Raw genomic sequence first — 22424 nt, 5'->3', positions numbered from 1 at the left:
AAGAGAAGAAGAAAAAAGTGGGGTGGGGGATCCTCGAGTTGAAACCAGACAGTGACCTGATCCCAAATAAATTTTAAAGAAATAGTAAAAAGATGCATTCTCAGAATAACTGCGCCCTCAATAGCTTGGAAAGTAACACCTGATGGATTTACAATGAAATCACACACTTAAAACCCATCTTCCCTAAAGTGACACATCTGGTCATTAACCATGGCTTCCCCCAATTGTATCAGGAGACGATGCAGAATGTGAAGAACACTGTCAAACGTTGAGTATAGACAGACAGAAACGTCTTGGTGGATCAGAATTCCTCCTCCCACACCTCCCGCCACCGCACCCCCATCAGATCAGATCAGATCAGTCGCTCAGTCGTGTCCGACTCTTTGCGACCCCAAGAACTGCAGCACGCCAGGCCTCCCTGTCCATCACCAACTCCCGGAGTTCACTCAGACTCACGTCCATCGAGTCAGTGATGCCATCCAGCCATCTCATCCTCTGTCGTCCCCTTCTCCTCCTGCCCCCAATCCCTCCCAGCATCAGAATCTTTTCCAATGAGTCAACCCCCATCAGTGCCTTTAAAAATACAAATTTCTCAGCAACAGGGATGGAAAAGTTTTCGTTCCTAATATGATCTGGCTCGAATAAAGTAGTATGAAAATTTTAAAAATAAAACGAAATCCTTCCTTACTTTTTTTTTTTTCCTGTGGGGAGCCGGGTGACCGTCACAGTGCTTGCCGCTGCTGAAAGCTCCAAGCTCTGGAGCACTAGGGAACCCCTTGCTCTGGAGCAGGAACCCGATTTCGAGGCCCAAACGCTGCAACTCAAGACCTCTCAGCAGAGTTTAGGAGTGGAGCTGGTTCTCCGCCCACACACGTGTAGGGCCGGTTTACCGCACGTACGGGTCACGTGCCATTTGGTTACACCAACCTTGGGACGTTTTCCACCGGGCTGGTCAGGTAGGGGAAACAAATTGGAGCGCCAACAGAGGTAACATCTTAATTAACCAGGGTCCCCATGGAGACCAGAGTGTTTCAAACGCATCCCATTTTTTACCAAGAATTTTATCCCCAACAACTCAGCCGGGGAAGACTCTGAAAGCAGCGCATTTTGGGTCCACGGGCTTCACTGGACCAGCAGAGCGCTGAGCACGTGGGAAACACGTGGGAAGGCCTTGCCTCCCGGAAAAGAAAGTGATGCCCAGGGGCCTCGCTTGCGCAGGTGTGATGGATCTCCAGCTGTTGCTGGGAAGTCTCCTCCCGGGCAGCCCAGCAGCCCCGAGGCTTCCAGAAAAGCCTGTCCCGTCCCAAACCACTGCTCCTTCCCTGGAAGGGAGAGCTCTGGTCCAGATCTCTAAACAAAGCACGTGCGCTTTCCTTCTACGACACAGTGGTGAGGAACTGCTTCGCTTTGGGACTTTAAACGGAGAAAAAGAGAAGGAGAAAAAAAGGGGGCGGGGAAAGTCTGGGGAAAATGAATAACGCAATAGTCTTTGGGCATCAGGACAGAACCGCCAGTAGGCACTACCCACTGAAGCGAAGGAACGAGACAGCGCTTCTCAACTGGGGTCCAGAAGATCAAAATCGGTGAAAGGGATTTCTGCTCCCTCTTGGCGACCCTCACCGCTGGGCGGAGAGCGAGGCCAGGCCTGCGTGCCCAGCAGAGTCCCCTGGCCTTCTGAAAATCAGTGCAGGATTTCCAGCACTGTCAGGCGTATCTATGCACCCCAAGATGCTTTGAAAGGACTTTGAAGTGGGGGGGGGGTTGGGGGGGCGGGGTGAAATAAGGAAGAAAAAATGTAAAAGGAAACAGGAAATTCTATTCCCTATTTCTTCAAGTCAGCCCAGTAAGAGACCCGGACTGTCAGCTTCCCCCCTGCCATTTCTTGTGCATCAGGAATGAACCTCATTTTAAAATATAAACAAGCCAGAGGCGCACCATGGGGGGAGGCTCAAACCCTTTAATTAACCACCATCGGTTAAAAAAAAAGTCTCCACTTGGATTAAGTTTGGGGTAGGGGTTCAACCCTGGTGTCAGAATCCCTTTAAATAATTGCTAACACTCTCCCCACCTCCCGCCCCAATGACTGAGGACTCTGCTTGGCTGCTGGCAGGAGCCAGAGAAGAAGAAAAGAAACTTTGTCTGTAGCACCCAATTTAAAGGAGGCAGTGACCTCAGGGTCAATTTCAGATCAATCCGATTCTCACCTCCACTGCCTACCTGCTAGCAAATGAAGTTACTGTGCTTTTCTATAGACTGAAAGGGCTAAAAGGAAATTGTCATTTGCTGCAAGTGATGACCCCCTGTTAGAGGATGGATGCTTGCTGAAAGGAACATGGAAAACACCTCCCTTCCTCTTTTTTGTCAGTCTCACCTCACCAGTGATTAAGGTGTAAGATGCACCCCTGGCTTGATAATTAGGTGTTAATATCTTCCAGCAGCTTATACTGGAGGTCAGGGCTGTGTTGTCTCCAGTGACAATAACTGTAATTCCCACAGCTGGTCTGACTTGCCCACTCAACACCTGACACTCCTTCTCCCTCCCCTCCCCAGTATTAATTCCCATCTGAAATTATATAAATGCTAATGGATTTATTACGTTTCCCGTAGATGCTGGAAAGAGAGGCACTCTGAATTCTGCCACTGCTTTACTCTTGTCCCAGCATTTTCCAAATACTGCAAAAAAGAAAAAAAAAAAAAGGAAAAAATAAAAGCAAAACCAACCCTTCTGCATAGCTCATTTATTGCTGATAATTTCATTAGGTGCCAGGAAAAGCAAAAAATACAGACACTAAACAACAGCTTTACAGTGATTTTTGGATCGAGGAAATGAAAGACTCAGCAAGCTGGAGGCGAAGAGAGTTTCAACATTGGCATCTGTGAACGGCAGCAATAAATCTGAGATTCTGGCAGGTGACTGAATGTGTGCTTTTAGAAGGAAAGCTCTTGACAGAAGCATCGTTTTGTTTTAAATAACGATTGCTATACTCCTGTGCAAAAACCCTTCTCCCTCCCACCATGCCTGCCCCCACCAAATGCATAATGTCTCTTTCTTTAAGATAGCCCCTTCAATAGCATCCTAAGGACCACTGAAAATAATGGGACTTCATTAAGCTGGTTGCCCTGTACTTGCTCTGCTATAATTGATCGATTAAACCTGCTCACAAGTGGGGCCAGTGTCCGCAGAAGGACGTTAGGCAGCCTTGTGTAGGAAGGAGGGTAAGGGGGTGGCTATCTAAACAAACAACAACAATTTGATAAGGTAAGCCCCGGTACTAAACAGTTTAAACAAAATTATTTTCCCTTCCTTTCTCAGTGCCAGCACACACAGTGATGTCATTTGCTGAAGACACACTCCTGGAATCTCTGAGGGGTTGGTCCACTCTCCAGATCTGCATGCCAGACTGCACCCTACTCTTTGCTGTCCTCCGCAGCGGGGCACTTACTCTGAAAGTGGAGTCCTGAGAGGCCCTGAGGGGTCTGCAGTGAAGCCAGAGTCCAGGCCAGCCACTGTTCTCATGCAGGCTTTTCAAACACAGGCGCTGAGAAGTGAAAACTTAGGTTCTGTGTTTTTCATACAGCCTTTGCCTGAGAACACCTGATTTACCATTTCTCTTAAAAGATGTTGATGGACTCTGCGAGGGAAATAACGGTTACAGCATTTGTAATTCTATGTCTGAATTAAACAGCCGTGCTCAGGAACCCACATGGACACTGGGCATCAGGCATCCATGCTTGCATTTTATTTCTGGGTGATCACGGGCAGCGATGTGGGAGGACACGTTATACAAAATAGAAATGAGATTCCGGAGTCTTTTACTGTGTTTTTGTTTATATCCCAGCTGGTAACAGAGTAAAGCCTCCCTTATGTTGGTTTGAATTCACATTGGTACAGTCAGGATAAAACATTTTCCACCCAGCTAACTGTAAGATTAGGAAGAAAGAAAAACTGATGGGTACTTAGAACCTGGGGCAGAGCTGTTTGTATGAATTCCATCAGGAATCTCCCACGAGTGACGGGAAAGCTACAAACAGGCCTCTCCCCTGTGTGTGTCCCACCTGCCCTGCCCCAGGGCAGCTCTGTTAAGGCTCGGATGCATCCGGGTGGGTCTGAGAGAATATCAGGAACATCTGTAAGGGTAGAGCAGACACATCAGCTGGCTCAGGTCCACCACCACCTCCTGAAATTAGCGTTTCAGCACACAAGACGAAAGAGCGTGTATTAAAGGCCTATCTGCTTTCAGTTTTGGTGCAAGCTATGAGTAGCTGTTAATCTCCTTTTGACAATTCACCCTAAGAGACAGCCTCCGAGGTGAATTCCAAAGCCACCCTTGGCCTTAGGGTCACGCAACACCATCACCTGTTTCCATGGCAATGATGCTAACGTGACACCTGACCCGGGGTGCTACCATGGAAAACACTGACATCAGACAGCACTGTGGGAGCACTGATGTCTTGGTGCATTAGAAGTCCTTCCTTAGAAGGCACGACCTCGACAAATCACGCACTTGGGCAGACTTGCGTGTGTTAAGCTGAAGCATGCACTAGTGGGAAATGTGCAGATCAAGAGATGCTATAGAAATGGAGCATTTCATCTGTTGGTGACAGCCCTTAGGATCGCTATTTTGTAATAGTACCAAGAACCATAATATAATCTAGACTATGTTTATGAGAATAAATAAAAGGTAATTAAATGCCTCCCCAAATGGCTTCTAATCTAATTCTCAGACTTTCGTCTAGAAAATGGCCAGAAATAAGCCATGAAGTTGTACGTAATAGAAATCAACAGGAGAGTAGAAAACTACAGTTGCCCATTTCTGGCTTCCGGGACTGAAATCTCTTAAGCAAAGTGACTTACTAAAAATAAACTAACTCTCCCAAGAGTATCACATATTAAACTTTTCATATATCCACTTATAATATCTAATATCACAGAATAACTTTGAGGAATTGTTCTCCTACCCAATGTCCCCATCTGGCCAAATGCCTTTCTCGTCCTGGTTCTCACCTGTCAATCATGTGCACAGCTGAAATTTGATTTCTCTCCCACCAGTAACCTTATATGAAGTATTACCGGGGAGGGGTCAAGACCCGTGTGAACCTTGCCTTAAAAGTTCATTAACTCTTTGCTCAAAATGGATGGTTTCAGTGTAACAAAACCTGCCCGGTGGGTCTTGATCATCCTATTTAATAGATAGCTTTCAAACTTCAATTATAAAGACAGGGAGAGAGGAAAGGGATAAAGTTTTGATACAGCATGCATACACGAGAACACACAAATTAATCCCAATGGTATACACTGAGTTAAAAATCTACATATGAGAACTATTAAAGAAAATGTTAATTTTGTTTAAGGCTAGGAAAGAAATCATGTTAAACAGTCACAGTCCAGTTACTCAAAGACTTTCCCAATAACAGTATGTAAAAGTAAGTAATCAGATACCATGTTTGAAGACTGGGGGGAAAATGTGGGTCTGTTTTCTGACATTCTCAATTCACTGGATTCTTAAAGTGTCTCCTTGGCAAAGAGTAGCAATTTGACAGTGTGACTTAAACCAAAAGCTGTATTTCATGCAAATTTCTCAGCAAGCAAATTTCATTAAAAAAAAAATCAAACTTCATTCCATTAGCCAATAAGAGGTAACAGGAATACATAAAATGATAATGCTAAATACTTATTGGTGTAAGAGTGTTGGTCTGGTTCTCCAAACGAGTAGGATTCATAATTAAATTCACCCTGGGAACCTTGTAATTGCAAACCCATTTAAATAGCTTAATTTCAATTTTTTTTTTTTGTCAATAAAAATCAGATTTCTGACCCCCATATCCTCCTTCAGCCTAGTGGGGAGTGGCTCCAAACTCACATTTGGACGCAGAGGAGGGACACAGTGTGTTTTGAAATTACACTAACTTTTCCAAATGTGAGCATGCAGTGAGTTATAGGAGACGGTAAATTTGGAATGGTTATGTGAAGCCGGCCAATGGCCACAGATTCTAACGGCATAGATTGGCCCAGATTGTCTGACATTCGGGCAGAAAGACTGAGCAGCTCTTTGGGAGTCGAGAGACTCATGCTGGTTCAGGCTGAAGGTCTGAGATCCGCTCAGACTGGCTGAGAGCTCTGTACCCTGCGCCTCCGTGAAGGCAACAGCGCAGAAAGGCATGCATGCTGGTCTCGCAGTCGCTAGCCTTCTCCTCAGCATCTGGCATCACCACCGATGTACGCATGAAACCCAGACACTACAGCTACGAAAGCAGGAGACTTTCACACCTGGAGAATGATCCGCATTCCTCACTCTCTCGCTCGCTCCCTCATGGAAAATGTATTAAAACAAGCACATGCAAATCAGAAATCAAGATGTACCTCTTTGACTTCGGGCAACAGGATTTTTCACATCACTGATGTAGAGGATTCCCTTGGGTACCTGATTCAGTAAATATATTAAAATAAACAAAGGGTCATTAATAACCAGGAAGAGGGCTTTATAAGGACAGCATGTTCAAGGCCGCCTAACTAGCTAGGAGAAGGGCAGAATGAGAGCCAAAGAAGAGGAATTTAGGTCCACTTGCTTTGGCAGCCTGGTCTCAGCCCTGCCAGAGGAAGGGTTCGCATGGAAGAGAACGGCGTGGTGTGCTGCGTCAGCGCCCCCTCCACCCTGCCTCTGAGCCTGTGAAGGTGGAGACAGTGATGTCCACTGGCCTGGCAGCCAGCATCAGCCCTGAAGCTGCCCTCAGCTCAGAGAACCAGGTGATCCCGGGTTCACAATGGATGAGGACTGAAATGTCTCTGATGGGTGTCCCCCAAGCGTTCAGACCGAGCATCCCTTGGGGAACCAAACTGGCCCACTTCTCCCTGGCTTCATTACCTAGACCGATTCTCTTCCATCTTCCCCCCTCCTCTTCCACAGACAGGGTCTATTCTGCTAGTACTGCTGACCTTAACTGTAGACATTCTCTTAACAAATACAACTGTTTAGAGATCACTCTTTTATTTATTAACTTCCACTCTGTTTAAATTAGTAGCAGGGAATGCTTAGAACGGTAATATGAAAATGAGGTTGCTTTAAAAAAAAAAAAGTGTCTTTTTGCTTCACAGTGAATAACAAAGCACAGTAATTCAAAGTAGTTCAGCTTTCTATGGTTCAAAAACCCCTTATTGCTATTAGCTGTACTAATGTAAGTGGCAAAATAATTATCATTTACTGTACGGAGTCCAATATTTTCCAGACAGCAGTTTAATAACAAAGCAGACCTGTCATTTCTCTGTATAGTTAGCCATACTCTACAAGTGCAGACTGTCAAAATATATTTAAAATCTAATTTAAAAAATTCAACATGGTTACAACAAATCTGTGTACAATAACTGTGATAAACCAGTAAGTCGATCTAATTTTTTTTCCTGTGTGGAGATTCAGTTATTCTTCTTTAATCTGCCCCACTTTTATTTGAATTACTTTACAATTGGTGTGAAAAAAATACACGATACATACACCTGCTGAAATATCTCGGCTGCTGTAACTGACATCGACTCTTTTACTTAAGTTTTCATTTAGTGTAACTCTCTAATTTTTCCAATGTCCTTTATCTAAACAGTCTGACTATGCATTAAAACACAGATGAATAAATTTGGACTCATATCTGTCAGAGCTGTCCCAAATACATTTACGGGCTTTCATCCACATTTCATGTTAGAAGTGATTTTTTTAACATTAAGGCACAAACTACTCTTTTTCATGTCAGAGTATATACTAATCTTTTGCCAAATATATTATTTCTATGCCAAAAAAAAAAAGAAGAGATACAAGAAACATACTGATGTTATAAAACCTGGAAGTGTTATCCATGATATCAATTGTTCTCCATTTCAAGTTCAAGTGGCTAATCTCAAAAAACAAACAGAAGACAAAACAAAACTTCCCATATAAGTTTACTTTAAAAAAAAAAAACAACCTTTAGGAACAACAGATTCCGTTCTAAACACAAGTGAATAGAGTATAAAAGCTTCAGAGATTGTGGAGGGAATATTTTTAATTCCTTTGGGGCACTGCAAACATATGTTAAGCTTCTGCAAGGAATATTTTACATGACATCATAGACTCGTGAAGCATTCTTCAATTTTAGAACAATATTACAAAGCAATAATTGAACCGAGACTTTGCAAAAATGCCCCTTTGCCTTCCTGACCAGCTCATTGATAGCCTCTGTTATTTTTGGAGAAAAAGAATCGGGCCTCATTAAATGTGATATTTGGCATCTTGCCTGAAATCTCATAAAGTAGATGTCCTTTTTAGATCATTGGTGTCATTTTCCTCAAGATGACCTCTATTCACTGGCCACCTGGGGAACCCATCCTGTTATCAAGGCATTTACTTTCCGAAGCAGGGGAGAGAGAGTCAGTTCGCACACATGAATAGGGTCCAAAAGCCAATACCGTGTTCTGTCCTCATCACCTTCACCCAGCCTAGTCACCAGGGAAGAATGGAGGGGGCAAGGGGACCTCGCCTGGGAGCAGAGAGGAGACTCTCGAGCTGGACTGCACCGTGAAGTCCAGGCCAGCCATCTGCTAGCACAGAGCCTCCACGAGCGGGATCTATTTACCTAACAATTAAATGGTACTTTTTAAATAGCATAGGAATGTGCAGTGATACTCTAAGGAAGATTTGAAAAGGTCTCATGAGCAGTACAGTGCACAGGGCGCCCTGAGAACACACAGGTGGTCAGCACGCACCTCCTCACTGCCCTGAGTCATGCCAAGTCGGGCCAAGGTTTTATGGGAAGATCATCTTCGGCCATTCAGGCCAGGTTTGGCTCCCGTCTACCAATATGTGGAGTAGACCGAGGAACTCCTATCGTGTGCTCATTAGTATGTCCTGATGTGGAAACTGCAGATTCATCTTTTAATAGCTTCCCCCTCTACAATGTATTAAAGAGCTTCACAAGAAGGTAGATAGATAGATAAATGGCAGATGAAAGAATATGTTGGGTTCACTGCCTGAAAACAGACTCAACCATCATCTTTTAACCGATTTCATCTGAGAATCATTACTGCAGGCTTCCCCCATCCTAGCAAAAAGGACTTTAGTGGAATCTGGCAATGTAAAAGCGGCTCAGATGCCGAGACCCTTGCATTCCTTTCATCATATATATCTGCACATTTATGAATCCTTCCCTAAGAGGAGAAGAAGGGGAAAAGGGGAAATTTATTTAAGAAGGTGCAGAGATGCTTAATTATGTTACATTGAAGGATCTAAAAAACTGAAGGTCCCTATAAGGGAAAAAAAAAAAAAAATCCCACATGGAGGGGCTCTTTCCTGAAATGAGTAATTTTAAACTTTGTCCTTTGCAGACAGTTCCTGAGTGTCTGAGATTCAGCAGCCACTGTGTTAAACCCGGGAATGCAAGCGAGCCCCTGTAGCTGGAGCTATGGGTGAGATCCTAACGAAGTTTGCTTGAGTGGCTTTCCCCTACAATAAGCATCAAACGGTATCAAGGCAAATCCCAACTGTAGTATGGAGATTTCTAGAATGACTTAAAGCAGGTTATCTGGATTTCCTTCCCTTTCTCTTTTGCCTCTTCACCCTGTCTGTAACCAGAGAAGGGGAAAAATAAAATAAAGCTAGATCTGGAAAATGGGCCAGAAAATTAACAGAGTAAAAACCAAATGACCTGGACCTGAAGATCTTACTTCCAGAAGGTTCCTGGGGTGGCTGGAGTGTGGTGTGAGGGTCCCAAGTGAAGGAGGAGCGTTTTAGGACTGAATCCTGCTTCCTCCCTCCATGCGCCCACCCCTTAGCTCAGCAGAGCAGGTCATTTGCACGTCCTCAAGGCCTCCACTGCGGCTCGGGGGGTCCTCCTGGAACGCTTGAACCAAATCCCAGTACACGTCCAAGAAGCGGGCTGGGCCCCGGCCGCACTAGGAGTGACCACCAGTGGTGCCCGAGGCGCAGGTGTGGGCTTGGCCATTTCACAGGGGAGTCGCTTTGCGGGCAGAGTCCTCAGCCTTCGCTCCCCACCCTGGGGCGCCACCGGGGCCTGGGGCACGCAGGGACTGCCTGTGACCTCAGGCGGCAGCCGGACCCCACCCCGCGAGCCCTGTCCTTCTGCACCTGCCGCGATGGCCAGGGGATCCTGAGGGTGGAGAGCACTCCTGGCTGGGCAGGGCTGCCCAGAGCGAAGGGGCCCCAGAAGCTGCAGCCATGCTTAGACACCCCAGAGCCACCTCCCAGCTCTTCTCCTCACCCCAGCCTCTGTCTACACGGGGACTGGCACAGGAGCGGGTTGATGGGCCCCGAGCCCCAGCTTAGGTGACTGCTTTCCGGTCCAGTGCAGTGACTTCTGAGTCTCTCTGATGGCCCTGGTGACTAGGCATGAAATACAGACAGGATCCTGGGATGGGCCAGAGGCCAGGCGATCAGGGGCCGAGGCCCTGGAACTAAGGACGTGGCAGTTGTCTTCAGGGATCCTGGGGACTCAGGGTCTGCCACCAGCCTGTCAGTCATCCTGCAAATACATCCGGTCTGATGGGAAGCAGTGGCCCCGGGAATGACCTAGAGTTGACCCCTGGCGATTAGGGGTCAGAAGCCAAGGTTGGTCTCTGTTAGTGACACCACCACCCCCCACCCCAGCCCAGCCCCTGTACACCAGCTAGCTGCCCTCTGCTCCGCTTTGCTTCCTGGAAAAATCCCCCAAAGGAGACCAGAAATCCACTTCTCCAGGCTTCCGGAAGCGGACAAAGGCATGGAGAACGAGGAAAAATTTGAGGGGGGCAAAAGGGAACGCGGCTCTGCTGGCCAGGGTTTTTAGCTCAGGGCACCCTTCATGGCCTCTTTTTCAGCATTCTCTTGGGACAGGGACAGGGGTGGGTGTTACGCCTCCTCTCCCCCTTCTACAAACGTTTCGTGGCCTCGCCTATTTCCTACCCGAAAGAACCAACCGCAAGGAAAAACCATTCTTTGGAATCTCAGCTTGGAAACGCTCAAGGCTGGTGATCAGAATATTTAGAATAGATTCAGAATCCAAATCCCCCGTGTGTAACTCACACCCAGGCAGGCCTGGGCTGGGTGGGGGCCAAGGGGGTGTGGGGGTGAGCACAGAAGTATTTCCTCTCCTCTCCCCCCTCCCAAACCTCCATAGACCACCCCTCCCTCATCCTCCCTTCTTGAATTAATGCCCCTTTCTAATCGTAACTAAAGGTCCAAGAATCTGTGGAGAAGGGAGGAATGTGATTTTGCAATCCAAAGTCCTAATTATAGGGGGAAAAAAATAGTTATTTGACAAAAAGAAAGGGAAGGAAAAGGAACTGTGTGTTGAACGGGGAAGAGGTGCTTGGTAGATGGTTATGATTTGGGTTGAGAACTGTGCATTCCAATCAGAGCCTCTCTGTGGAAAATGCATTTTGTGAATTTCTAAAAACTGTCCAACTCTGATGCACTTTCATAGAAAGATCCAATTTCTGTGTGCCGCTGATGTGTTCTTCCTATCTTAGCCTTGTTGTATTGGGCAAACTTAGGGAAAACACACAAAGGGCTTTCAAAATTAAACAATGAAACTGTCACGATGCCATCAGACCTACTGTGGTGACCATAGAAATATGGGCACAGCACATCCGACTGGTCCCAAATGCCCCCACAGCAAAGTCACAGGCTGATATATTCATAAATGCCCGAAAGTTAAGACATTCGCAATTTCCTCTGAGCTCTTAATTGGGGTTCGAGCTCTAAAATTGTTTTCAAAACAGAAACACATGTGAACATACAGGGAGGAAATGGACAGCGGAACCTGGCCTGCACCTGTGCAAATGTGCACGCTGGGGGACATGCCTTCGAAGGCTTCGTCACAGCTCTCTCTGGCTTCCCTCATTTCTCACCTCCCACAGACGCTATGGGGACGGGCGGGGAGCTGCGGGTTTTGCTACGCCTTCGTGCTGAGCAATTTGATTTGCTTTGTTTTTTGTTGTGTCCCTCTCGAAAGGGTAAAGATGCTCCCACATTGTGGCCGGACTGTACTCCTTTATGCCCTGACAGTCATGAGACAGCCTGGGAGACTGAAACGCTCTCACCCTGTCCCTTACCCCCGCTGGAGAGAAAAAAAAAAAAAAAAAAAAAAAATGCCCAGACAGAGCTGGGTTTGTTCACGAGCCCCGGGTGGAGCCAGGCTTGGAGAGGATTCCCCTTTTCTGGGGCTGTGTGATGTCTAGATTTTGAAGATTTATATCAAAAGTGAGAAAAGCAGTGTTATTGAAAGGTGGGTGAAGGCTCCAGCTGTTTTTTAAACACATGCAAAAATGGACAAATAGACACATCCGCGTTCAGTGGTCTGAAGGGCTGGATCACCTCCCTGATGGCTCCTGTCTGCCTAGTGTTGGACTCGGGACATCTTTTAAATTTGGGATGGGCCCGCGGTGAGAAACAAACTTTAGGTGTCTCTCATTTTCCTATTGACAGCAAGGAAGGCACCGACTCCAAATTATTCATGCAGCCTCCTGCAGAATCATCAAAAGCGGTGAAAAGTGTAGCCTCTCATGGAGATGTCTCTTCCCTAAAAACGAAGGCATTTATTTCTTCAAAGAAAAGGGACAAAATTTAAGAGCAAATCAAATGAAAGTAAATCTCAGTGGGGAGCCTGGCAGATGAGCAGTCTAAAGCGGGTGAATCAGATTTCCTAGCCTCTCTGATCGCACATTTATGTAAGAAGTAAGGTCTCCGAGCCTGGCTGTGTGTTTTACTGGCATGGAAATTAGCCGGCTAAAGCTTGTCACTCAGGGACCTCAGTCTTCCAACCTATCTTGGTTAGTCTTTAACTACCAACAGGCAAAATGTGGCAAGCAAACTTTTAAATATATTGATCGGCCTAGAATGGCGGGTGGAGTGCATTTCATCAAGGGTGAACACGGAAGTAAGCTGGCCTAAACCAAAACATAAAGACAACGGCAAAAAACCTTCTAACTTCGGGACTTGCGAACCTTTGAACATGTCAGAAGCCACTTGGGTCATTTCAGACAAGGACATGCGGGGAATGCGGCTCCTGGGACAGCTGCACCCCGTGTTTGCAAGGCTGGTTACCATTTGCCCCTGTCCACAACGTTTACCCTGAAAGCTGGTGGTTTGGCAAGGGGAGGTCCTATTTAAGAGCGGAAGTATCTCGAATTGACGGGTGTCAATAAAAACTACTGGGGTGAAGGTATAAGGAAGAAAAGATCAGAACCTTAGAATTGCACATTCGGTAATAAATACGGTATTTCCCATTGGAACGGCCTCTGTTGAAAGCCCAGGTGGTTATGGCAGGAAGGCAAATAAATATGATTATCTAGACATCATTTCCTCACTGAGAACAGGAAGTAGAACCTCTGCCTCTCTGATGTCAGTCTATTAATGTGTCAGATACATTGTAAAAAATTATTACATGGTCCTGGGGAAAAAAAGGAAACATGGGAAGTGATTTTGTGGCTGCCCCAGAGCAGAGAAGGGGGAGGAAAGAAAAGCCCAGGGAAGGGGTGTACGGAACTAACTAGTTTCCCTTACGGCTCTGCCTGATGAATGACCGCGTTTGACATCACTGATAATTACAATACTATCCAGGGCCCGAGAGGAAACCAGGGTGCTCGGCTCTGCTAAAGCTTCTGCCCGTGGCATCTGCTTAGGGACGGGAATCAAAAATTTTTTTTTCCTTAGTAAAATTATCTGCCAGAGAAACAATGAAGCGTGAAAAAGTACTGTTTAGAGTGTGCATGTCTACCATAGGCTTTTAAAATGCTGGCTGTTACCTTCTGGGACACTTCCCTTTATACCATTGTATATAGCTTGTAAATTTCAGTGGATTTTTTTTTTTTTAAACAATATTACAGGTTGAAAATAAGCGAGTCTGTTTGGGTTGGCCATTGTAAAGTCAGAAGCACCAGCATGTTTCCTGTGGGTCTGTACCTAAGACCCTCAGACAGAAGGCACAGTTAATTAGCCTGGAGGTTATACATGTAATACCTTTCGTCTCTAACACAATCATTTATTCTCTTTTTAAAAAAGGAAATTAAACAGAAGTCAAGGGTTGGCTGTTTTTCATGACCGCAGACAGTGATAATAATAATGATAATAATAAATAGAAGTCTCATGTAAATTTCATTTTGTGAATACACGGGTAGAGCACATGATCTCGGGGCTTCCAAAATGTGGTACGTCCCACAGATGGCTCCAACTTGTGAGTGGGCTCAGTTCTGCATTTGGAATGAAAGGAATTTTAACACTATTTAGACAAAGCCTCAAATGCAGTGTGAAGGGAAAGCTAGATTTCCTTACATGATTTAAACAACAACAAGAATTAGAGACCTATTTGTAATAAAGGCGCTCCGGCAGGATTTAGGATTTTTTGGTTAAAAAAAAAAAAAAGCATGTATTTGTGTTTACCACACATTACATTTCAAAGCTTTTTAGTAATTTTTTCCCCTAAATATGGTTACTTCTTCTAACGCCTTTTATTAGGAGTTAAACTTCTCTTAAAGGCAGCCACCAAAATCGCATTTTTTTTTTTTTTGGCCAACGCCACTCTGTGTTTTTCATATTTGGGCCCAAAACCTGCTTATTATATTGAACTGCCTTGTAGGGTCCTATCAAAACACCTAATTGTTGTATTTTTCTCTGAAGTGGCATTTCCCATGAGATAACTATAATAACTCCATCCTGGTCACTCTTATCTGGAAAATGTGTTTGCCTAAAATCTTGCATCAGATGCTGGGCTCTCTAAGTGATACATCCATTTCTGCTTCTACAGTGGGAGACTGCAAATCTCCTTGCTGGGATCAGACCAAAAAAAAAAATCTCTGAAGCAGAGAAGAACAGCTAAGTTCAAGCACATGGAAGAAGGTTTACTAAGACTTCTGTTAAAGCAAAATGAAGTGTGGATTCAGGGTCCCTATCCAAGCTAACAGTGAGAGAAAGGTCAAAATGCCCTGTTAGCCTCTGTCTTCATTTTCTGTGAAAGAGGGAAGGAAGGCTGATACACAGCCAGAACTCATCAGCGCCAAGCACAACCTGCTTTCCTCAAAATCAGGCCTTCGTTCAGAGTTGCAATATTATCTTTGTTTCTTTTTTTTTAAAGGACAGAAAAGAAAAAAACAGAAGTCACTGTGTTGGCCTCTATCTTCAAAACAGTGTTGGCTTTGTCTAACATCCTATTAGCGATCTAGGGGAAGTTGATGAAGAATGCAAACTGCATGAATTTGTAACATTAGTTGCATGAATTTGTGTCATTTTTAAAATAGGTCAATGCTGCTAGTGAAGGTGGCTCCAGACTTTCCAACCCATCTTTTCAGGGAGCCCCCACTCGCAACCTGTGTTGGGATGAAATACCAATAAATCAAACCACAGCCTTTATTTCAATCAGGCATTATTTTTTCGCTCCTATTCCAGGAGCTAAGGTGCTTTGCAATCATTACCAGCTCATCTACGTGGAGATGCCCTCAGCTAAATTTGCACGGGGAAATATGATTTAATAACACAGTTTAAACCCAGATATATACTTGGACTTCTGTAAGTGAGAGGAGGATTTTTCTTTTTCCTATTTAAGACAAATGACCTTCAAAGTTAAAAACACAAACCAACAACTTTGATGTGTTCAAAGTGTTGATGTGAAATCTTGTCAGGCCTTGCTAACAAGAAAATCATGGCGTGTGAGGGAAGAAGAAAAATAATCAGTTTCAGCCAAAAGGCAAGAACTGTTTATCTTGACCACCGAATGCATATGTGCCCAAGCCACCTCTGCCAGTGCCCTCTTTCTGGGCTCATTTCTCTCCAGATGGGCATGCTGCTGGGGGATTAGACGCTCAGGGTGAGGCTGAAAAGGCCCTGCTCTCCAGTTGGCATTTTTGTTTGTTTCCAGCAGGGCAATGGTGTCTCAACTTATTTAAAAACTGAAAACTTTGACAGGGAGGGGGATTTTCAGAGATCGCATTTACCTTACGTATTACTAATTATTAGAAGGACTGCACTAACAAAACAGCCTGTGTTGAACTCTGAATTATTGCCTTGCTACGTCTTCATTACTCCTTCCTTTAGAGCAAAGGATGCCTTTCAAACTTCTAATGCAGTGTTGGATCCAGTTAAACTGCACACTAAGAAACTGAGTACAGAATCAAAAAAAAAATGCAGTTTATTATTGTAATTATTCTTTCTCTTGATATAACCAGAATTGAAAATGAAAGAAAAGCACATAAGAACATCACGCGTGGTTAGTTAGTAACTCAAGATATAAAACAATTTTGCACAGCAAAATATGTAAAAGAAAAGTAACTGACAAGATTTTTTTATATTTATTGTGGTAAGATTTACTTTTCATTTGTTTTTAAAGACAGGATGTCAGTCCCTGAAAATAACATTTACTGATTATTGCCTTTAAAACTGTGGATTTTTTTTTTAAGTTACAGAAAATCCAGTTCTGCACCACAATACAACTGTAAAAAAATCTGCATCATCTTAAAACTGTGCAGTAATGCCATTTTTATAACTGCATAAATTTTATTAGCGTTCTAAACAGTTTTGCAAATTTTTTTTGTATTATATGCTTGCAGGTTATATCTAGTGCAATTCAGTCCCAAATACTTTAATTTGAAAAAAAAAAAACATACATTTTGAATGTAAAATACCCCTACAGATATAAACAGGGGTGCTTCCCCTTTTAATACTTTGGTTTTCAATACAGTCAGTGGTATAGCAAAGACTACACATACCCAACTTATATTTAAGTTGCAAGCACATGCTGTATAAGCTACTTTTTTTTTTAAACAGTCCCCTTGCAAACTCTACCCCCCTTAACATCACAACAGTAAACAATTTAGTGCATCAATCTTTTAAAAAATCTACAGCTAAACAGACCTAACTCTTTCAAATTTATCTATAACATTCCTTTATCTGTAGCATACATTTTAACTGGGCTAACAGATTATAAAAACTAGAATTAAATTATATACTAGAAACCCATAGCATTCCACATTTGACAATGACCAAAAGCCAAAAAAATAAAAACAAAACAAAAATAATGGGGCAGATTTCTTTCTCTTAAAAATAAATTTTAGACTGCTTTCGGCAACAGCACAATTTTAGTCCACCCAATGGGGTGGTCATTCTCATTTAAAAGGAATACATTAAGAGTTCTTTACTGTTGGCCTTGTTAAAATTTTTAACCCATTCCGGCATCTTTGACAAGGAGCCCCTTCAGTGCATTTACAATGGGAGGCTGAAGTTCTGAGTAACTCAAAGCAGTTTTGGAGCACATGCAAACTTTCATGGGAAGAAGGCTCTAGGGTTGCACTTTTTTTTTGTTCTGAACTCAAAAAAGTCATGAGGCAATAAAACAAAAGTATGAATGCCAATGCCATAAGTCTTCGAATGTCCATTTCCAAGCCAAAAGAAAAAAAAAAGAAAAAATAATTATACCATACATGTCCAGCATGCAGGCTTTTTTTTTTATTAATATAATGTCTCTTTTCCATAAAGTCTTTGAAACAGTTATAGTTCATTGTTGCTAAGACAAAGTAGCAAGCATAATAATGCATGAGATGAGAATGAGTTGTTTTTTTTTTTTTTAATGGCAGACTAAACTCTCAGATTTGGCATCATAAGGACCAAAACTCACGAGTCACACCCAGAAGGTTGATGCAGGCTTGATTGTGGCAGGTTCATGAGGATTTTTTTCCCTCTATTTTAGCATAAGAATGCTCAAAAAACCCCGATGGAACTCAGCACGCTGCAAGTCTATAACATTTCACATTTTTTTTTTCCTTTGCAAGCTCAATCTCATATGAAGAACTCAGGAGGAGAAAAAAACTTAGCCTTTTTTTCTCTTTTATCTCAAAGGAGATGGGTGGCAAGGGGGTGAAGGTGGAGAATGGGGGGGGTGAGTTAGGGGCAACACAGCAAGCTCCAAAAACTCAAAGTTCTTTAAAAAAAAAAATCCAAACAAAATAAAACACACACACAGAAAATGAACACCAGCTCATGAACTGAAGAAGAAAAAAAATATGTGAATGATGCAGGCTTCAAAGGTGAGCATGAGGAACTCTGTTGAGATCTTTGAACATAAGTAAAGGGGTAGGGGTGGGGGGATGTTAAAAAAAAAAAAAAAAAGCCAGCAAGTTATGGAGAATTTCAGATTGGCAATCCATGAGCCAGACCACCAGCCCCTCCCCGACTCAAAAACAGCCGCCACCACCACCATCATCTCGGAGCAATGTGTGTGTGTGTGTGTGTGTGTGTGTGTGTGTGTGTGTGTGTGTGTGTGTGTGTGTGCAGGGACAACTGGGTGGGGGTCGGGGGCAAGCTCGGGAGGGGAGGGGGCGAGGTGGTGGCGAGCAAGGCTCTTGGAACTGCAAGCCCACACCCGAGTCGGACCCCCACGGAGCGCTTATCAAGGTGGCGAGCTGGGGTCGCGTGTCAGACTCACATGAAAAACTCGGGAGAGGACGGGTTGTCGCTGCTCGAGCCGTTTTCTCGGAAGCCGCTGCTCACTAGCTTCTCGTACTTCTCCTTGTACGCGTCCCTCTCGCGCACCAGCCTGGAGATCTCCTGCTTGAGGTGGTCGACCTGCTGCAGCAGCTGGTTCTTCTCGGACTCCAGGACGTGCCTCTGCTGCACCCTCTTGAAGCGGCAGGACTGGGCATAGCCGCGGTTTTTCAGGGTCCGCCTTTTCTGCTTCAGCCGAATCACCTCCTCCTTGCTGACCCCGCGCAGCTGCCGGTTCAGCTCGCGCACCGACATGGTCACCAGCTGCTCGTCGGAGAAGCGGTCGTCGAAGTGCAGGCCGCCGGCCGCGGCGTGATGAGGGTGCAGGGCGCCCCCCGCCCCCGCTGCGCCCCCGCCGCCGCCTCCTCCTCCGCCGCCGCCGCCCCCGGCGCTGGCCGGGCCGCCCGAGCCGCCGCCCGAGCCGCCCGCGCCCCCGGCCGAGGCGGACGCGCTGCCCGCGGCGCCCGGTGCGCCGGCCGTCGGGTGGTGGTGGTGGCTGGCGGCGTGGTGGTGGTGGTGGTGGTGGTGGTAATGCGGAGCCGCGCCGCTCTGCGCGGCGGCCGCGGCGATCACGGCGGACACCACGGCGGCGGCGGGGCCCATCTCCTCGCCGCTGCCGCCCAGGGAGGCGCCGGCGCCGGCCCCGGCCGCCGAGGCCAGCTGCTGCGCCCCGCGCGCGTAGCCATCGAAGCCGCCCTGGAGCTGGTGGCTGTTGCTGATGAGCGCCTCGACCGCGTCCTCGGGGCTGAAGCCCAGCGCCTCGGGGTTCAGCTGCTGCGGGTAGCCGGTCATCCAGTAGTAGTCTTCCAGGTGCGCCTTCTGCTCGCTGCCTGAGCCCGGGCTGGGCGCCGAGAAGCTGGGCGAAGGGGGCACCGAGCTGCACGGCGTGCTCATGGGGGTGGAGGACAGCGAGCCCCCGGCGATGAGACGGCCGCACTGGCTGATGATGCGGTCGGTCTCCACCGGCTCCTTTTTCACTTCAAACTTCATCAGATCGAAGTCATTAACATATTCCATGGCCAGGGGACTGGTGGGCAGGTCGGAGTTGCTCATTGCCAGTTCCGATGCCATTCTCCTGCCGCCGCCGCCGCCGCCGCCGCTCCGCCAGATGGGCTGCAGGAGAGGGGCCAGCGGGCTGTGCTGGGTGGCCAGCGGGTGAGCCAGCTTGCCGGGCTGGGGCGCTTCTAGCTCGCGCGGCGGTGGCTGGCCCGAAACCTCCGAGCGCGCACACACACACACACACACCCCCGCCGCCCTGCCCGCGCCCCCCGCGCCCGCCCTCCCTCCCCCCCGCCCCGGCTCACGCCAATGTGCTCGCTCGCTCGCCCCGGCCCCTCCTCGCCTGCTCGCCTCCTAGCGCGCCGAGTCGGCGGCTTCAGGCTCGGGAAGGTCCTCCACGGGCTGCGGTGGCGGCGGCGGCGGCGAAGCCGGAGGAACCCGGCTGGGTGCGCGGCGTCCCCCGCTCGCCGCTCCGCTGCGCGCTTTGCATAAGGAGGGCTCGGCTCGGCTTGCTGGCCCCGGCTGCAGGCGGGGCGCGCGCGGCGGCCGTTCGGGGCTGCAGGCGCGGCGGGCGGCTGTCCGGGCGGCGCAGGCCTTGGCACCGGGGAGTTAACACTTCATGCTTCTCGCCTCCTCTTCTGCCTGGCTCTTTTTTATTTAAAAAAAAAAAAAAAAATTTTTTTTTTTTTTTCTCTCCTCTCCCTCAACCTCGCGCTCTTCCTCCCTCCGTGCAAAGTGCAAGACAGAGGTGCAGCCGGGCTGGAGGAAAGGAGGTGGGGGGGGGGGGAGTTGAGTTCTTTCTTGCTTTTTTTTTTTTTTTAAAGCGAAATAGCGAAGTCCTGGGGAAAAAGCGAGGCGCAGAGCAAAAGGGGGGAGACCGAGCAGACGAGCAGCCGGAGCTATACAGCTCGAAGATGAAAAAAAAAGATTTTAAAGCCTCTGATCCAGCAAGAAGAGTTTAAAGCTATTGCTGAGTTTTATAGCACTCGTGACGTCAGGCCCAAATGGGAAATTGACTGGTACTCCGGACCAATGGGAGGCGGCGGGAGCGCCCGCGATTAGCATAGGAGTCGAGAAACAAGGAAACTTTTCCGAGCTGTCAATCAGGGCCCAATCAGCTGACTGTCAGCTGGGACGGGCAGTCTTAACCCTTCCCACGCCGCAGCCTCCGAGCGAGGTTGCAAGGACCGGAGCAAAGTTTGGTGCAAGAGGGGACAGAGTTTTCCGGAGGGGCTGCGGGAATCCAGGTGGACAGCGAGGACGGTTTGCTTTACTTCGGAGCTAGAGAGGCCTGCCTTCCGGAGCCCCAGCTCGCCTGCCACTCGCTCGGCCAGGCCACGGTTGGCCTGCTCCCCCCCAACTCCTTCCTGACCGCCCCCCCCGCCCCACCCCACCCCCCACCGCCAACCCCGCCTCGTCACTCCCGCAAGGATCATGAATTCGCCGGGTAGCTTTTTCTCTTTGCTCTACCTTAGGGCACCCAGGTTTCCGCCCGGGGGGAACCTTCCTTCCCCGGAGCCTGCCAGTGCCCGGAGCGCAAACTTGGCCCCAACTCTTTGTCCCTCTCCCCGGTGCCCGCGCGCACTCGCGCGCGTAGGGGCGTAGGGGTCCCCACTGCGCGCTTGACCTCGCCCGGCCGCGCGCCTGCCAGGGCGGCTCCAAGTCCGCGGAGAGAGAGAGCCCGTTTTATCAGCCTCTTTTAAAGGACTTGAAATGAGTTGCTCAGGGGCCATTCCGCGCGGGGGCTGGCTGCCCGCTGGCGTCTCCCGTCCTTGGCTGGGGGGGTGCGAACGCGAATTAACTACGGGAAAGCTCGGTGTCAGGTCAGCCCGGCTCCTCACCCTCGGGCCTCTGACTCTGGCCCGAGTCTGGCCTTTGAGACTCACTTCTCTCTCTCATACACACACACACGCACATACTCATCCACCCCCTTATGAAATCTGACTCCTGTTTATCAGGGTCCTGCTCGCCCTTTGCACTTTTACATTTCACTTAATTATTTCAGACTTGATCGTGGGGAGGAACGGAGGCGAAAAAAGAACCAATACCCCAGCCCGCACCAGCTCCCCTCGAAGGGTTAAGTTTTAAACCGCGGTTTCTAGGACGGGTCCGGAAACCCAGAGTTGGGGGTAGGGAGGACGGGAGTAGGGGCTGCTTCTCCCCTTGGGGGGGGGGTGGGGAGTTGCAGATGCTAATAACTGTTCGGTTTTCTCCATCGATTCTTCTAAAGCTTTGCAAAAAAAAAAAAAAAAAAAAAAAGAAAGAAAGAAAAAGAAAAGAAAAAGGAAGGAAAAAAAAAAAAAAAGAAAGAAAGAAGGAACCAGTAACTCTGTTTCTAAGATTTTAAAGCGATAGGCCAGATGGAGAAGCCGAGATTTATTTGAGGGAAAGCGAGAGGGCGCGGAGCCGACCCAGCGTTTGGAAGACCAGCCTACCTGCCTGGATGTTGGACTGTTGATTCCTCCAATTAATGAAATGCACTTGGTGTTAATCATATTTATCTTATTTTATGGGAGGGGGAGACGCTAGGAGGGTGCATAAAAAAAATCTGAAAAGCCTGGAAACGGTCGGAGAGTGAAAACTATTGTTGGACCGAGTTGGTTCTTACCTCAACAGCGCCACCTTTCGGCAAAGGTCAGTTGAAATTGATCCGTGTCCAGTTTTGTTGATGAAATGAAAAGAAGCTGGTTTCCCTAGGTGGGAGGAGGAAAGAGGGGCGGAAAGTTAGTTTGGCTGCAAGTGGGAGAACCCGACTTTGTCAGGAAAGGGGCTGAAGGCAGTGCTGGCAGGTGCGGGAAACATTTTTTTTTCCCCACCGTCCCCTTTGACTGTGGAGAAAGAGGCCAGGGGACCCGGGAGACTTATGCAAGAGGATCCCGTGTAACAAACAGGGCCCCAAACCCTTTTTAAAAAGTGCCAGGATGCATTTTCAACAGGCTTTAT

The 22424-nt window shown here is 47.2% G+C and overlaps 1 protein-coding gene across 2 annotated transcripts in view; it reads right to left on the bottom strand.

Moving 5' to 3' along the window:
* MAF (MAF bZIP transcription factor) overlaps positions 1–19754 on the bottom strand; it is a 352199-nt gene extending 332445 nt beyond the window's left edge. Inside the window, exons 1-3 of one of the 2 annotated variants that reach the window (XM_070388669.1) lie at positions 18424–19752; positions 6362–6422; positions 3991–4128 (exon numbers count right to left, since the gene is read on the bottom strand). In XM_070388669.1, the coding sequence (XP_070244770.1) occupies positions 6389–6422; positions 18424–19553 (1164 nt within the window). In that variant the 5' untranslated portion in view covers positions 19554–19752 and the 3' untranslated portion in view covers positions 3991–4128; positions 6362–6388. Of the gene's footprint in view, positions 1–3990; positions 4129–6361; positions 6423–18423 lie in introns of those variants that run through there. The other variant, XM_070388668.1, reaches the window with a different exon arrangement.
* Positions 19755–22424: the final 2670 nt, after the last annotated feature.

Source organism: Bos mutus, chromosome 18 (genome assembly GCF_027580195.1).
Source record: "Bos mutus isolate GX-2022 chromosome 18, NWIPB_WYAK_1.1, whole genome shotgun sequence".
NCBI classification, from domain to species: domain Eukaryota; kingdom Metazoa; phylum Chordata; class Mammalia; order Artiodactyla; family Bovidae; genus Bos; species Bos mutus.
This window is presented reverse-complemented; position numbering and strand designations above follow the sequence as displayed.